Source organism: Hippopotamus amphibius, chromosome 17 (assembly GCF_030028045.1).
Source record: "Hippopotamus amphibius kiboko isolate mHipAmp2 chromosome 17, mHipAmp2.hap2, whole genome shotgun sequence".
Taxonomy (NCBI): Eukaryota; Metazoa; Chordata; class Mammalia; order Artiodactyla; family Hippopotamidae; genus Hippopotamus; species Hippopotamus amphibius.
This window is the reverse complement of record NC_080202.1, coordinates 22,237,550-22,253,927: the sequence shown is the minus strand read 5'-3', so window position 1 is coordinate 22,253,927 and position 16,378 is coordinate 22,237,550. Positions and strand designations below refer to the sequence as shown.

The 16,378-nt window shown below is 47.9% G+C and overlaps 1 protein-coding gene across 9 annotated transcripts in view; it reads right to left on the bottom strand.

Annotated features, from left to right (window-relative positions):
• ACACA (acetyl-CoA carboxylase alpha) overlaps positions 1-16,378 on the bottom strand; it is a 281,219-nt gene that overhangs the window by 5,539 nt on the left and 259,302 nt on the right. For all 9 annotated transcript variants that reach the window (XM_057714164.1, XM_057714165.1, XM_057714170.1 and 6 more), the window contains 2 exons: positions 6,578-6,732; positions 5,732-5,902 (listed from right to left, as the gene is read on the bottom strand). In XM_057714164.1, coding sequence (XP_057570147.1) covers positions 5,732-5,902; positions 6,578-6,732 — 326 coding nt within the window. The remainder of the gene's footprint in view (positions 1-5,731; positions 5,903-6,577; positions 6,733-16,378) is intronic.

Here is a 16,378-nt window from a genome sequence, read left to right as displayed (position 1 = left end):
CAAGATCATTTAGCTGCGCATTTCCCAGGTAGTTGACTACATAATAATTCAGGAGTGTGTTAGGAACCTAATAGCCTTCTCCTGGCTCTCGCCTCCTCTCATTTTCTTTACAAATCATTTAGGAATCGTTTTGTTAATGGTTTCCGGAAAACCAAGTAGCGCCATTAGGGCTCATTCATATTTATGTCATTTTGTTTGGGTAATTAAACACAAAGCTCGTCATTTAAAGGTGCGCTATCCTCCTCTGTTATCACTAACCGAGTCAAAGTCAGAATGACAATGAGTTTGGCGCTGTAATTTAATAGGTGGGTGCATTAAGGAGCTCGAGAGGTGGCTCAGGAAGCCCGGGACTCCAGGCTGGCAAAGCATGGAGGGCACGTTCTCCCCATGCCTTGCAAGAGGTGTCACGCAGGAGACCAGGTGCTGTGCTGTTTGCTAAAGTTCTATTTTGGGCCTTTAAAAATAATGGTTTCTTTTAGACTGACTCTCCCTTTCCCATCTCTACCTTGGCTGGCGAGTTCACTGTGCTGCTTATTTATAATGTCCTATAACTGGCTTCCACATTTCCAACAATTCTTAAGAAGTCCTTCACCGTTGAAGGATTAAGGAGCCTCAGGATTAAGGATCAGCAACGTGTCTTTTCTGGTTCTTTTGTCCAGTTCTTTTTCTGGCCCCAAATTTGCCCATCTGTTTGTAACCACTGATAAAAAGATCAGCTCTCCTGGTCAGGGGTGTGCGACCAGGGCAGTGTGCGGCCGGGGGGACCTTCCCACCTCTCCATGCCGTGGGAAGGGCTGCTGGCACCTCGGAGGCTGAATGGCAGGCAAGTGTTTTGTTCTGAGAAAAAGGAGGCACCTACTGACAAGGGTGGGGTGGTGAAGTGTCCCCCACAGTGTGGCTGTCTTAACTCTCACGTGCCAGCTCCCCCCCCCCCGCCCCGCCACCCCCGTGGATGGGTATACCTGGACTCCTCAGCACTGCACCTGAACGCCCATGTTTCCATCTCCATCATGGTAATTTGGACTTCTGCACGTGCCCTTACTTATAAGGATTTGGGGGGAGGGAAAAAGAAAACAATGCATGCTTCTTGGGTTTCAGATTGGGGGAAAGAAAAAAACTAGATTTACCCAAGAATCCCAAAGCCTTTAGTTTAGGAGAATATTTAATACTCTTATTAATCATTTTTAATCCGTTTGCTTTTAATTAAGAAACAGCATGATGCCTTCCTATCCACATATGCCAGGGAGCAGATTAATTGTGGCTTAAGATAACTCTCCTTGATTGGTGTAATGTATTAGCTAACGAGATGCCTGCGTCTAACAACGCTCAGACACTGCACTGGAAAGCCAGCTGCCCTCCAGAGAAAACGTCTGCCTTCCCCTCCTGTAGCCGCAGAATATGCTAGGTGTTTAAATTCAACATGGAAAAAGTTCCCAGAAGGAATTAAAGCAACACATCCCAAGTTTTTGAAAATACAGGCCCCTTATATGAAAGATCTGCTGTTCACTCAGAATACGACTGGACAACGACCACCAAGTCAAACCCCAGTCACGTTTCGGCCCCAGAACCGAGTACACGAAGGCCGCGGGGTGGCGGTGCCAGCAGTCAGCAGCGTTTTCGCAAGCAGCAGCACACGCAGGCACCGCAGCGCCGCAGCGCTTCTGCAATGGGCCTGGCAGGGGCTGCCTTCCTGCTGTGCGCACGCTTCCCCACCTGGGCTTAGGGCGCTGCGGCTCCTCGCTCGCCCTCCAGGAACGGAGCCGTGAGAACCATCACTCCAGCCAGAAGGCTGGGCAACCCTGTGCTGTCATCGCTTCCCTCCTTAAAATTACGAGAATGTGGCTGGTCACTCCCCCTGTGGGTTCCAACCACGTGCGACATGCTGGGTGCCACCCTCATGACAGGCCTGGGCCCCTAGGTCACCTGCTGGCACTCCTCCCAATCCGAACATTTTAATACCAGTAAAATACCAGTAATTAAACGTCCAACAGTGGCCTTACAGTATGTGGTCAGCAGGCACTTTATCTCGCTCTGCATCAGTGGGTCAGTATCTCTGGCACTACGCAGCTCACTAACTGTAGTTAGTAATTAGCCTATCTTACAGAATCTAAATGACCTGTTTGGAAAGTTTCATCTCTAACATATCGGATTACGCTTAAGCCCTCCTTACTCAATGGTGCAGCAGGGCCCAGGAGTGACCAGGGCACGGGCTGATGGATGGGAGCCCTGATCACCATGCCCTGCAGATAAGTCCCCTCAGCAAAGTGATTTTTTTCAGAGGGTTTGGAGTATAGTAGCAAATAGCCATGTGGGCTGGGGTGGCCCGCTGGACCCCATGTCCTGAGAGCCACTCCCACCTCAGCCCCAGGCCCAAGCCATGCTCCCAGGCTCTGCCCCACTGCCTCCCTCCGTGGCCGTAAATCAGAAGTCCAGTGCATGAGACTTGTCTGTGGGAAGCTTGGGGACAGTGGAAATCAAACAACCCTGTCCATGGTGCTTTATCCTCTGCCTGCCTCACAAGGGCCTCCACTGACCATTCATCTCATTTGGAAATCCAGACTAAGAGGGAATGGGTAGCTTCCTGGACAGTAAGGGTGCACTGTGGCATCCTAGATCGTGGATAAGTTACAGCACGCCCAGTCAGAGAACACTGACTGAGAATCTCCTGGGCACATGGCTCCCACCAAGACCATTTTCAGCTCCACTGTTACTCAGTCCCCCTTCTAACATGCTGTGCTGAGGGAAGAAGAGGAAACAGTGCCAGACATAGTGCTCAATACCTATGATGTCATTTAAAATGCATTAAACCTTGTGAAATAATCATCCTATTCTACACACGAGGAAAGGGAGGCTTCAGATGTCCAAGCCAGTAAATGGCAAAGCTGGGATCCAAAAAGTGTGAGATTCCAAATACCACATTCTTCTCAATTGCTACTACTGGGGCTTGGGGGGAAAAATCAGCCTGTGTGAAAAACCACTTACCTTATAATATGGATCTAAGAATCAGAAGAAACGTGCCCATGAAATGGACGTGTGCCTTGTTCTTACAACCCGATTTAGATCTAAGCTCTCGTTATTTTTTCAGGGAGCTGGGGCGATGCTTCTCTTCTGCCTGCAGTGAAACTATGAACCATAAACCCTACTATTTCCTACAATGGGACTGTCCCTGTGGATTCAAACAGAATCCCATAACTCATGGTAACAGATTCCTCTAAGGAAAACAAAAGAATTCTACTGCTTAGTTATATAACATCACAGCATCTTCAAATTTTCTGTCCCAGAATCTCTTTCTTCAAGATTAAGAGTTAAACAAACCAAAAAACCAAAAAAACCTCTATGAAAGAGAGCTAATAGATGCCTATCACTGTCTTTTCCTACCAGTAACCACAATAAGGATCAGAGGGTCACTTCTTGGGGCAACGCTAGGATTCAGACCTTGAGAGAGACAGTGCACAACATCCATCCCCGTTTGAAGAACCGAGGAAAGGTGCCAGTTTTGAGGTTTCTGGCCATTCCGGAGCACGAAGCAGATTCTGCATCAGCCCCTCAGAGGCAGCCACACAGCTTCTGAACACGGCAACACTTTCTTCTCTCAAGGGCGCTGCAGATTTTATCACCTGCCCCACACTAAACCGGGTCCTGCTGAGCCCGCAGAATCTGGAAGGAGGTTTCAAAGCCACGTCATGGGATCAGCCGCCCTTCCTCTCTCTCCCCGACTGTCGTCCTGGACTGACAGCTCAGGGGGACGCGCTCTTCTGCAGATGGGGGGCAGGGGAGCTGGCCTTGGTTCTTGAGTACATTCAGGTCCAGGGACCTCTGGCCTCCCCCTCCTGAGCCGTGGAGCCGGGTGTCTTCTGCACTTGATCTCCAGCCAGCAGTCTGTGCACACAGGCGACTGTTCTCTCCATCGACAAGAAATGGCGATGACCTCCTTCTCCAGACGTGCTGTCCCCTGGGAGCAGGACACTAAGGCACACCTGAAGGGCCTGTGCGCTGGCTTCACGCTTGGAGTGGAGCCTTCCTTCCCCGCATCCTTGTGCCCACTGAGGCCGTGACTGTCCGTCAGTGACTAATGCGGGAGGAAGGCGCGCGGGCCTCTCCCAGCCGCACGCGCACACTCCATTTACCTGGCTGGCCGCTCTTAACTGGAGAACAACCTCTTATTTTACACGTGCGTGACTTTCAATGCCAGCTTCCGCTGGGAGCTGCCAGTGGCCACTGACAAAACTGTCTCACTCAATTATGATGCCACAGACTGACCTTAACCTGAACCACGTGTCACATGAGGCTGCACCACCCCGCTGCACATCTGAAATATTTATCCAAGGAAGCTTTTCAGTTGTAAAGAAATGGGTAGACTTAACACAGAGGGGAATCTTAGAAGCATCCCGACTCACTGACTTTAAAACTGACAGCAAATCTTGGAATCCCTTCCCGGGAACACTCAGCAGAGACCTCAAGCAACACTTCCCGGGAGGAGGCTGGCACGCCCACCGACCGCCCTCCAGCAGCTCTCTAAGCCAGCAGTCACCCACTGTTTTCAATCATGCAGCTCTCAGGAAAAGAGACAAAAGTATTTCCAGCACATACTACCCACATTCTGATAAAATGTATATATGATGCATGTGATTTAATCCAGATACTATGAATATGATTGATTTCTTTCTTTTTCTTAGTAAAAATAAGTAGAAATAAAAGTTCCAGCTTCTCCTTCCCATGCAGCCCACGATTCCAGAAGCAGATGCTGGGGCCTGGCTGTCCTGGCCTCAGGGCAGGAGCACTGGGGACGCCATCTCAGTGGGCACGGCTCCAAGGCCCGTGCCTTCGCTGTGAGATCACCCCCAGGAGATGCTGGGTCCGTAGTCCCCTGTAGGGTGCACATTTCCTTCCAGCTTGGATTTGGAATCAGAACACCTTTAGCTGGAGTCACATGCCTGATGGCTGAATCACTACCCCCTCCCGCTATGCGCCCACCCCCTCAGCTCCACCCTCCACCCTCCTCAACCAGCACACTCTACAGCACACATTGCAGCGTGTCCCTCTGCCGCTTAAAATACCCACTGGTTTCCCAGACCTCAGGATGAAGTCCCAGCCCTCCACACGGCTTCCACGGCCCAGCACCCTCCCGGGCTCAGCCTTCCTGAAACTCCTCTGGAGCCTTGGATGCTCGATACGCTTGCTGCCAGGCTTGGAACACGCTGTTCCCTCTGCCTGGAACGTTCCTCCTGTCTCTTAATCCATCCTTTTCCTCTGGTTCACTCCTATTTTGTTTTCAGGTCTCTTCTGAGACATTACTTCCGGAAGTCTTCCCAGACTCCACCCTCCCTTCCCACAGCGCAGGCCAGGCGGCCTTCCTCTGTGCTCTGCGACGCCCTGGATTTGCCATGTTTGACGGGGGCCTCAGTGTTGGATGTGACCTCTCGACGACTCTGTCTCCCTGCCTTGGTGGTGAGCTCTGCGAGGACAGGAGCAACACCTGCCTCCTTCACTGTCTGGTATAGTGGAAGCATTCGAAAAGGTTTGCTGAACGACTGAATGAGCTGCAAAGAACGCCTACCACCTCCTCCCACAAGCCGTCAGGACATGTCACCGTGAGGTGGGGAAAGACTGAGGCCCATATCCTCCTTCCAGTCCCGAGCCTCAGGGATTCTTAGACAACAAGCCTTGCAGTGCCGGAGGCGGTGCGGGGTGAGAGCAGAGCGTGAAGGCTCCTCCGAGGGTGCCCACCTACCTTCACTGTTCCTTCTACCTCCACAAACCAGCGCCTTAACATGGCCTGGATCTGGCCGTCGGTCAGCTCGGGGTTGGCGTTGTGGATCTTCTTCTTGACCAGGTCCTCCAGCAAGAGACGCCTCAGCCGCCAGTAGAAGAAGGTGCGGGACGTCTTCCAATCCAGGATGTCCTACACCCAGACAACAATAAGCTTAGTCGCCCTAGCTCGGTGCCCAGTCCAGAGGGGACTCCACGGGCACAAACCCTACCCTCCAGCAAGCCCCTCGGAGACTCGAGAGCTGGCCGCGAGCTCCCAGCCCCTGCAGACATCTCCCAGTTCACAGCCGCAGCCCCACGCCCCGCAGACCGCAGCACTGCACAGGGATGGGCCGGGCCAGCGCCAGGCCCACACTGTGGCTGAGATGTTCTGGGCGGGGGAGGTGGGGTGGGGGCTGAGAATTCCCAGATAAGCAGAGAGTGAGGAACTGGTTGTGAGCAGTCGACTCAAACTTGCATGCAGGGTCAAATGTGAATTCGCTGCTGCTGGGACCCTGACGCTGGAGTAACACACAGCCTGAGGACCCCCTGGGCTGCCGTCCCTGGTGGAGTGCATAGGACTCGGTTTCTAGCCAGTAAAATGGAGCCTGCCTCCTGAGGGAACCTCAGTCATAACCTATTTTAGGATGATAATGGAAACAGAAAAAGGGAAAAGTCTCTCCAAAAGAACTAAACGTGGTTTGATCCGCGCATGCTGTTCTAATGCAGGCCCGCCAGCTCCGTGCGTGTGAGTCCGCGTGCACGAGACAGATGCAGGCTGGTGGCAAGTCTCTGGCAAATCAGGAGAAGCAGCGACCAATGTACTTACATTAATAACACCCTTCTCCTGCATCCGGCCCGGTGTGTCATGCAAGTCAGCAAACTGCACAGCTACCTGGTGGTAAATGGGAAGGAGGAATTCCTCCCGCTCCTTCAGCTTGCTCTCCAGCTCCTTCCGCTCGGCCACACTTAGCTCGGGGGTGCCTGCAAGGAGATACACTGTCAGCCTTGGGTACCGGGAGTCTCTGCTCAGAAGAAGCCACAGTCACAGGAGGCTCCGAGGCCCGGCTCTCCAATGTCTTCACCACCTCTCTGCTGATGACTGGACTCTGCCAGATGCCAGGCCTGTCCCTGCCTTGCCAGGGGGCCCATGCGTCCTCCCTGCCCTGTGGGGTGATGACTATGAAAACAACCCTGGTGGGTCCGCTTCCTGAGCAAGTGCAAATCCCACCTGGAGGCCTGTGCCTCTCACCATCTCACTGACAGCAGGCCCCGCATCCGCGCGAAGGACTGTGGTACACCTGCTGACCAGCGCTAGAGCGGCTGGACCGCTCCGAGTATGGGACAAGCTGGGGGAGCATCCCCTACGCCTCTGCACACAAACCAACAGCTCTTCTTTCCCCGCATCCACACCAGTCACCTGCCCACCTGGACAAGGACCTGATGACTCTGCAAGCTGCAAGGTGCTTTACTTCACAGCTTTAATCTCAGGTTTGCATACTCTTAACCTGAAATTAGCAGAATCCAATCCAGTTAGAACCAGAAGCATGTGTCTCCTGCCAGCTTGGTGGATTAGCCAGCCTGCTAGTCTCCTGCCTGGGCTGCTACTGCCAGCGCCAACCCCTGACCACAGTGACAAAGACATTCTAGTTCTTGGGCTAAAAGAAAAGGAGGAGGAAAAAACAGAAAGGCAGTACACAAACCCCATTTGGACCACCAAGCTTATGAGCACAGGGTACCCTCACTCAACGGATGAGAGTTTGGAATTCTTTATAACAAGGAGCCTCCCACCCCCACCCCCACTCAACAGTGTCCCAGGAGAGGTGCTGCTACGTTGTGCTTTTCTTCCTAATTACTCTCAGAATGGAACTTGTGATCAATACCGAAAATTTAGCCGCCTGCCTAGTACGGAGGAGTAAGTCTAACTGAAGGAACAATAGGTGACAGCCCCTGGGGTTGGGGACAACCTGAAGTGCTTTGTCACTAAAGCTGACAAATAAATACATGACCACAGGTGATGGGATGCAGAAGAGAAAGGTCTATTTCAAGCATGTCTGTCTGGAACGGGCCTTGCTTTTTATGCCACTATGAATCACATGCTGTAAACAGCCTTGGGCTGCTGAGTGAGCCGTAAGTATTACATATAAACACGTTAATAGAACAGGGCTGTAACTCTAGCACCTAGTTTCAGTTTTATGAGGTTTTTGGATGCCCAAGTCCACCTTTTTTTAAAAAAAAAAACCATCACTACTTTGAAGCTGTGATGAAGAGCGTGGAGGGCGAGCTTTCCTTGGGCTTCCGCACAGAGCGCAACCACTGACCCGTCATGTTGGGCCCCTGACCCCTCAGCAGCCTTCTTTCCAAACCCAGGTAAACAGCATGACCACAGTGGGTCCCACACTGTGGGACGAGATGGAGGCCCATTCATTCTAGCTGGACCTGCCTGGAGAATTCCTCGGAGGAGAGCTGACCGGCTTCCTCAGAGATGAGACGGTCTCAGGTATAACACCCTTGACAGGGAAGCAAACATTTTTTCTTCTCCAATAAAAGGAACCAAAACTCCTTGGAGAAATGGTCTACTCCAGGGCTGGGGCAGGAGAAATATAAGATAATCCTGGAATGTATTATCACAAAAAGCAGAGAAGCACTCAAAAACTGACTGGGACGTGTTAAAAGGACACAGGAGCCAGTGTGAAGGTGTTACAACCGGCTAAATCTGGGACGATTTGAGCATTGGACTGAATATTTATGGAATTAAATAAGAACCCATGAGTTACCCTGCCATAAATAGTTAAACGGGAGAAGGGAAGGGAAAGCCCTCTCTCTCCCCAGACTGACAACTAACAGAGAAGGAATGATGGAATTAGAAAATCACCATTTTACAGCCATCACAGTCATTGATTCTGCCAAGAATTATCAATAGATACTAAAACTAGTGGGTGAGTATTTGATGAGGTACAGGATATTTACATAGTCTCAAAGTAGCTCCTTACAGATTACTCACTAATTACAAAGGGGTGATGGCAACTTTCCAGTGGATTAACCCAGTGAACAAAACCTTAAACAACTACTCAAAGCTAACCAGCACTGAGAACAGGACAAGCTGACATCATGTGCCTCCTGATACGACGTCCTGAGAAGGACATGACATCACTTTTGCAATATTCCTGTCAAAAATGCATAATCTGAATCTAACTGTGGAAGATATAAGACAGACTCAAATTGAGGAACACGTTACAAAACGTGGCCTGGACTCTTCAAAAAATGTCAAGATCACGAAAGACAAGAAAGGCCAAAGAACTATTCCAGACTAAAAGAGACAAAATACTGGACAACAAATTGCAACATGTGCTCTGAGATTAGATCTCAGATCTGGACAAAACAAAACAAAACAAAGCAAAGCTATAAAGGACATTATTGGGACAACCGGTAAAATTTTAATAGGAATCATGGATTAGACAGTAGTATTGTATCAATGTTATAGCTTCTGATTTTAATAAATGTATTTTGCTTATGTAAAATAAAGCCTGTGTTCTTAGAAACACACACTAAATATTTATGGATAAAGGATTGTGATGTCTACAGATTATCTCAGACGGTTCAAAGAAAACGTGTACCTGTGCAGAGAGAGTGAGCTAGGGACCACATGCATGTGAAATGGTAAAGCAAGTTGAACAAGATGATTACAGTAGGTGAGTCTGAGAAAAGGGCAACAGTTCCTAGTACCATTCTTGTAACTTTCCTGTAAAATTATATCAAATGGAAAGTTAAAAAAGTAAGTGCAACTAAAAAAAAAAAAAAAAAGTTTATCCTGGCTTCCCAGTGCATATAATCAGTAATCAAAGCTAATATTTACAGGGCACTGGGCACTGTTCTCAGCTTTTCACATCTATTAACCCGTTTAATCCTCACAACAACCTTATCAGGTGGATATTCCTAGTATCCTCATCTTACAGGTGAGGAAACTGAGGCGCTGGGAATTTGTGTAACTTACTGAGGTCACAAAGCTAGAAAGGGGTGCAGCCGCTTGGCTCCCGAAGCTTTTGGACGCTGTGTTGTGTGTTTCTTGCTTATGTGTACAAGTGCTTCCGTACTAGTAGCCCTTTAACTTCAGAAAAGGCTAAATGAGGATGGCAGACTCCTGCCTGATAAAGCTGAGGTTCCACCTCAGTCCCACCCCACAACTAGTCTCCAATAATTCCCATTGTGTATGCAAGTCTCTAGGGTAGCACCTCCTGTTACAGGCATACCTGGGGAAGACTTTATTGCTAAAAAATGCCAAAGCAACTACAAAAACATCAAAACATAACATCAAAGATCACTGATCACAGATCACCATAAGAAATATAATAATGATGAAAAAGTTTGAAAGCACAATAAAGCAAGGTATACGTGTATTGTATGTTATGATGAAATCTAACAACACTATCAAGCAGGATTGCACACAATAGAGAAATCATTCGTGAAAGGAAGAGTCAATCGATGCAGCAAACATCACTGTTGTCTTAAAGAAATTGCCACAGGCGCCCCAACATTCAGCAACCACTACCCAGTCAGCAGCCACTAACATCAAGGCAAGACCCCCCACCAGCAAAAAGATAACGATGTACATTGTTTTTTTAGATATAATGCTATTGCACACTTAAAAGAATACAGTATAGTGTAAATATAACTTTTCTATGCACTGGGAAACCAAAAAAGTCACGTGACTTGCTTTACTGCAATATTCACTTTACTGTGGTGGTCTGGAAGTGAACTCACAACATCTCTGAGGCACTGCAAGATTGGCAGGCAAAATCACAGCCCTGCTGGCGGGGGCAAGGGATGGTAGGACCATGAATATGGCTGAATAGGGACCTCCAGACCCTTACGACATTCTTCCTCTGGGTCAACAACATATATACATATATGTACCCCATATATAACACACTCCATTTGTTGAGCGTTTCTGATGCGCCAGGCACCGCACTCTATGATTTTAGGATCATAGCTCATAAGTCACCACACACAGTTCAGACCCAGGTCTGGTCAGCTGCTGACGCTGCTGCCAAGTTGAATACCTCAAAGTTACTGAACGCTTTCCAAGTTGCTTCAGATACATCATCTCTAATCCTTATGATAACACAACCTTACAGACAGGGTCTCTATTTCACAAATGAGAAAACCAAGGCTCTAAAATGTAAAAGTGACTTGCCAAATGGTACCCAGCCCTTACGCAGACAAGTCAGGATCTACACTTGGGTCTGGCTAGCTCTGAAGCCTGTGTTCTTCTACATTAAATGGTACTGAAGGTGGCCAAGCAGGTGACCTTGCAGTGGCCACAGAAGGGCAACTAGCTGGAGAGTTTGGTTCATTGTGTTAGGAGGAGTTAAGAGGACAGCTCGGCACTGGGTGCAGAGCAGGGGGCACTTCTGGGCTTGGGAACAAAGCAGTGGGGGAACAAGACCTTGGCTTTTACCCAGTTGGAGGAACACAGAAGGCTAGTTCCTGGACTAACAAATTTCTCATCCACCCAATCAAGCTATTCTAGAGCTCTGAAAGAATATCAAAATAAACACCTACAACGCTCCGGCCCTCCTGAGTGAGACTAGAGAGATCCCAGGACATTCCCCCAAAGCCTGCCTTGTCTGATTCCTTCGGTGACTGACGTCTCTGATTGCAGTTCAGGACCTACCTCAGAAAAGCACCAAAGCAAGGAAAAGACAGAAGGAGAAAATGTATGTATTTTTAAATGCCCGTGATAAAGGGAAAGGTTTGTGTGCTTTGTTTTAAGTGGGGGGAAAAGGGTTTTCTAAATTTTATTTTCTAAAACTAAAAGGCTGCTCTTAAGCTAGTTATACACCCTTGTGTAGCACACCGAGGGCCCCTCTCCTTGTACAGCAAAGCAGCCAGCCCTGGTAATGATTTAGGGGAGATTAACAAATATGTCAATGTCTATTTTCTGCTTAATTTAAAAGCGGCGTCTATAAAGATTTTTGACTTCTGAACCCTGTTCTCCTGAAAGAAAGAAGGTAAGAATGAGGAGGGGGATAAAGAGTGATTATCCTATCATTGATCGTTTGTCAGGAGCATTTCTTATTCACTGGACTATTGTAAAAAGCTAAGCTCGCGATCAATCCTGTAAGCTCCCTGTACAATTAAATATCTTGGAATGGTTTTCTTTCTTTTCTAGCCAGACTGCGGGGCCTCAGGGTTTTTAGGAAAGCGAGTTGGTGTGTGTGCGCATGTGAGTGTGTTTAAGAATACGCTACAGAGAGGAAAGTCATTCTTTCTAGAATCCTACTTTAGGAAAAGGCTGGAATGGGAAAAGAGAGGTAGGTCACTCCTATGCCTTCCTTCCCAAGATAAAGAGTGCCCATCAAATCCTGAAAATCCAACCTTACAATTAAAAATGCGTAAAGAGTTAAATGCAAGAAGAGGTATTACTAGTCTGATCAAATGGAAGCTAACATTATTGAGAAGTTACCATACAATCGTGCTGCTTAAGTACTTTTCATCTCATTTCATCTTCACAACCACCCTAAAAGATTGTTGTGATCTTATAGATGGGGAAACCGAGGCACACAAAAAACGTGAAGTAACTTGTCCAAGGCCACAAAGCCAGGAAATGGTGGAGCTGGGATTTGGGCATTAGGCAGTCTGGCTTCAGAGTCCATGCTCTTTAAATGAAACAAGTTAAATTGACCTGTGAGTGTCCACAGGACAGCAGCCTGTTATGTTCCCGGGGCCAGGACATAATGAAAAGCCACACCCCTCCTCCATGGGGTCAAAGCTGAGGAGAAGCTTCCGAGGCTTCCGAGCTGATTTCTGTGGCAGGAGGTGTTTTTACCCAGCCTTGACACTGGCGGAGGGCAGGAGGTAACCAGCTTCACCTTGTGGATGAGCAGACCATCCCAGGGAGTAGGATCTGGGGGGAGGGTGAGACCTTCAAAGCTTAGAATAAAAATCAGAGTGGTAGGCTAAAAATACTCTACTCAGCCAAAGACACTAGGTGACCTTGCAGAAATCTCTTTCCTTTTCTGAGCCGTTTCTCATTTATCTAACAACATTCTAATCTGGCAAACAGGAAAAATGTTCTATAAAAGAATGTGGTGTGTGTTCTTCTAATTCTTAACTTTTTTTTTTTTTAGTTCTATCAAGAAGCCTATGTAAATATAAACCCAATTTCAACTTTTATGGGCCCTTCTTCCTCCTCTAAAGAAGGCAATTTGCTTTGATTGGTTAAACACGTATGATGCTAAAGAAAAGGACTAGATCACCCTCCCCACTAAGCTCCTGGATATCTCAGATATGAGAACACACACCCATTCCTCAACCTTAAGACTGAAAAATCAGCATAAAAAAGACTGGAATCGCATTAAGATTCAGAAGTACAAACATAAGTAGCTGTTTAAAAGATCTATGTAACCACATTTTCTATGTTGAAAGAAATTTCTCTGTAAAGACAGTAAGATAGGGTGAAAAAAAAACCCTGCAAAACTATTTCTGTATCCATAACAGGTGTGCCTTTCTTTACACAAAAGCATTCTTGAAAAACTGTGTAAATCAGATCCTGTTTTAAATGCCTTAAGGGAGCTATTTAGAAGGAACCCTGCAGTGAATCCTTTGGTAAAGCAAATAATCCTTTTGTAATGGGAATAATTTCTCCCAATGTATCTGGTTTTTTTTTAAATCCCATTTTCATATATCTGCTTTTCTTCAAAGGGTGCCATACCTATCTAAATACAACTGTATTTGCATATTGATTTTAACAGCAATCCTCTCAAGGGATGTTTAACCCTAAGGTTCCTTGAGATGGTGTTAGTGCTCTACTGTTCATATTTTTAAAACTCATTATAGTAAACCCAGAGATTTCCAAATGGGGATAAAAATAATATATTTAATATATTACTCCCCCTGCAGCCTTGTCCCCTGTGCCCCCATGCAAGCATCCCACACAAAACAGCCAGGAAACAGCACAGAAGTCTCTGAATTCTAGTGGCAATAAGCCTGGCAGTCTGTCCTATTTTCTTTCTCTAAGTTGTTCTCCGGAAGTCTGGCAGGTGCGGGGACAGGGATCTGGGTCACCTGGGACCAAGTGAGGAAGAGTTTCCCTCAACAAGTTCTCATGACAGCCTCAGGCAGGCAGAAGGTTAGGTTTAGTCTAACAAAATGCCTGCTGGGTGCTTCCCGCCTGAGGGAATTGTGACTTACTCCTTCCTGGAAAGAGGCAAGCCCAAATGTTTCTATAAATACAATCAGATTAGCAGATCACACCAAAAGGACCCCTTCTACTTCCCAGAAAATGTTGCCACTATTTCAAGTAAATTGCATGTATTGATGTAAACTGCATGAAGCCAAAGAACTTCTGAAGGTGGGTGTTAAGCTGCTGCTAATTTAAGGGAGGAGGCATGATCTCGTCACCTCTGCCTTCATGGTGGAAAGTCTTATGTTGTTTCTCAGCAGCCTACTTACCATGGAGCCCAATGCTTGGGGGCCTCAGTGTCAGGGAGGACACTCTATGTGGAACAGGGGAGAGGGCCAGAGGCCACTCCCCAGGCTGAGTATCAGGACCTCCTTCTTTCCCATGTTCAACTTTCCGGGTAAGGACACTGCCTTCTGCCTCAAACAAGCAACCTGGGCTCTTTTTAGCTTACAGCATCTTGAAGAGGGCACAAGAGACAGAAAAGCACACACAGCGCAGAAACTTTGATCACCTCTGCCAGAAAAGCAGCTTAACCCCTGAGTCCCCTTAACTCAAGGAAGTATCCACTTCCTGTCCTCCTGGTGGCTAAAGAGAAGGCTTGGGAGTGAGGTATTCCTGAGGATTTTCACAGATACATGTATCCTCACAGGCAGCCACAATACTCCATTTGCACCCAGGATGCCTCTGGCCAGAAGGCACATGGGGTGTGGGGTAGGCCTGCACGGCCAGGCGGGGGCTGGCAGGGTGCTCGCAGGGCTGCCTCTGCCCACGTCAGACCGTCACTCCCAGGACATGCTCCACCTGTGTGGGCATGGCCAATGCACTGCATGGCAGGCTGCCTGGCTGTCTGGGAACAGGGCCACGGCCAAGACGTGTGTCTGGAGCAGAATGAAGTTCCACTAAGTGGCTCCTTTGCCTGGGTGCTCTTTGTACTGAGGAGAGGGGCGGCGGGGAGCTTACAATGCTTCACACTTGGGCCAGACGGTTCTCTCTCTACCTAAATTGATTTGTCACTTCCCTCTGAACACAAGAGGTGGGTGAGGATCCAGGAGAGGACCTCACGTCACAGCATCAAGAGGCCAGGCTGGGAAGGCCGTCCCGCTCCACGGCCGCTCTCCCTGTCCTGGAGGTAGAAGGATGTCAGAGAGACACATGGAGGCCTTGGAGGGCTGCACTCTGTTTCCAAATATGATTTCCTTAAGGCAACTAGAATGGTAGAACATTTTCTCCTCTGCACTGACTCTCCCAAGCCCAGGTTCCGAGAACCTGGGTCAGAACTGGTCCAGCAATGCAAGACTCTGGTACTTGGGCTGACATCACATTTCTTGCTGGGGTAATTCTTCCCTTGACCTTTATCAGGGACCAGTCTACGGACTATTTTCATACTCTGTTTTAATCACGGAATTGTAAACTAGTAACTCGCTACCTCTACCCAAATCAACCATATAAAATGACAAAAGGCCATTTAAAAAAAATAAAAATCCTGAAAGAGCTGAATTTAGCTGTTCAGAAGTTAAATATTACTCATTACCCTTAGAGAGTAAACAGAATATACGATGTTGACCACAATCACTAGGCACTGGTTTGTCTGAGTGACCTGACAACACGCCCACCGTGCAGAGGCTGATCAGGGAAGAGACTGGGAACACATGGTAACATCCACTCCTACAGGTTTTCTCCTACATCAGGTTCCTCTCCGTGGAGCTGGCTTCAGATCACAAAGGGAAAGCATTCTTGTTTAAAGAACTCTTGTTTAATTTTGATCAGGCTCAGTATTCAGCTGAGGAAAATCTGAGAAAATCCTGAGACAAACAGGACGCAGGGAACCCGAATTTCCTTCTGGGCACCAATGTACATTTACTTTGTATTTTAGATGACTTATTTAATTCTTCCTTCTGCCTCAATCTCTCAATCTGGAAACTGAGGTCGTTCTCACCCACTTTGTAAAAAAGTATTTTGGCAGTCTGCTTCTCGGCACTGAGGATGGAGCCAAAAGCCAATGTACACCCAAAAGGAGCTGGGTTCACAGGTGTTCCTTCTGTTACACCCCCATGATCTGTTCTGTCAAGAACAAGCCTAGACATCTATGGTCTTCCTGGCTGGCCGAGAACACCTGAGACACAAGACCACTTCTTCTGCTTCCTCTGTATTTCCTACCCTGTACCACTCGGTCCCAGAGTGGGCCTAAGCCACAGAGAATGCTCGATTCCAAACACAGCATCTGCCGCTCCTGATGCTTAGGATGGGAAGGAAACGATACCAGTCCCCATGTTTGAAAAATGCTTCGCAGGTTCAAAGCAAACACACATTCACCTGATCCTCACGCTGGCTAGGCAGGGACGTTACCCCCACTCTCTAGATGAAGAAACTGATGTTTGGAGAAAAACTTACCTGCAAGCAACATACCCAAGACATGTACACAGTTACTTTTACTCCAGCTCCACT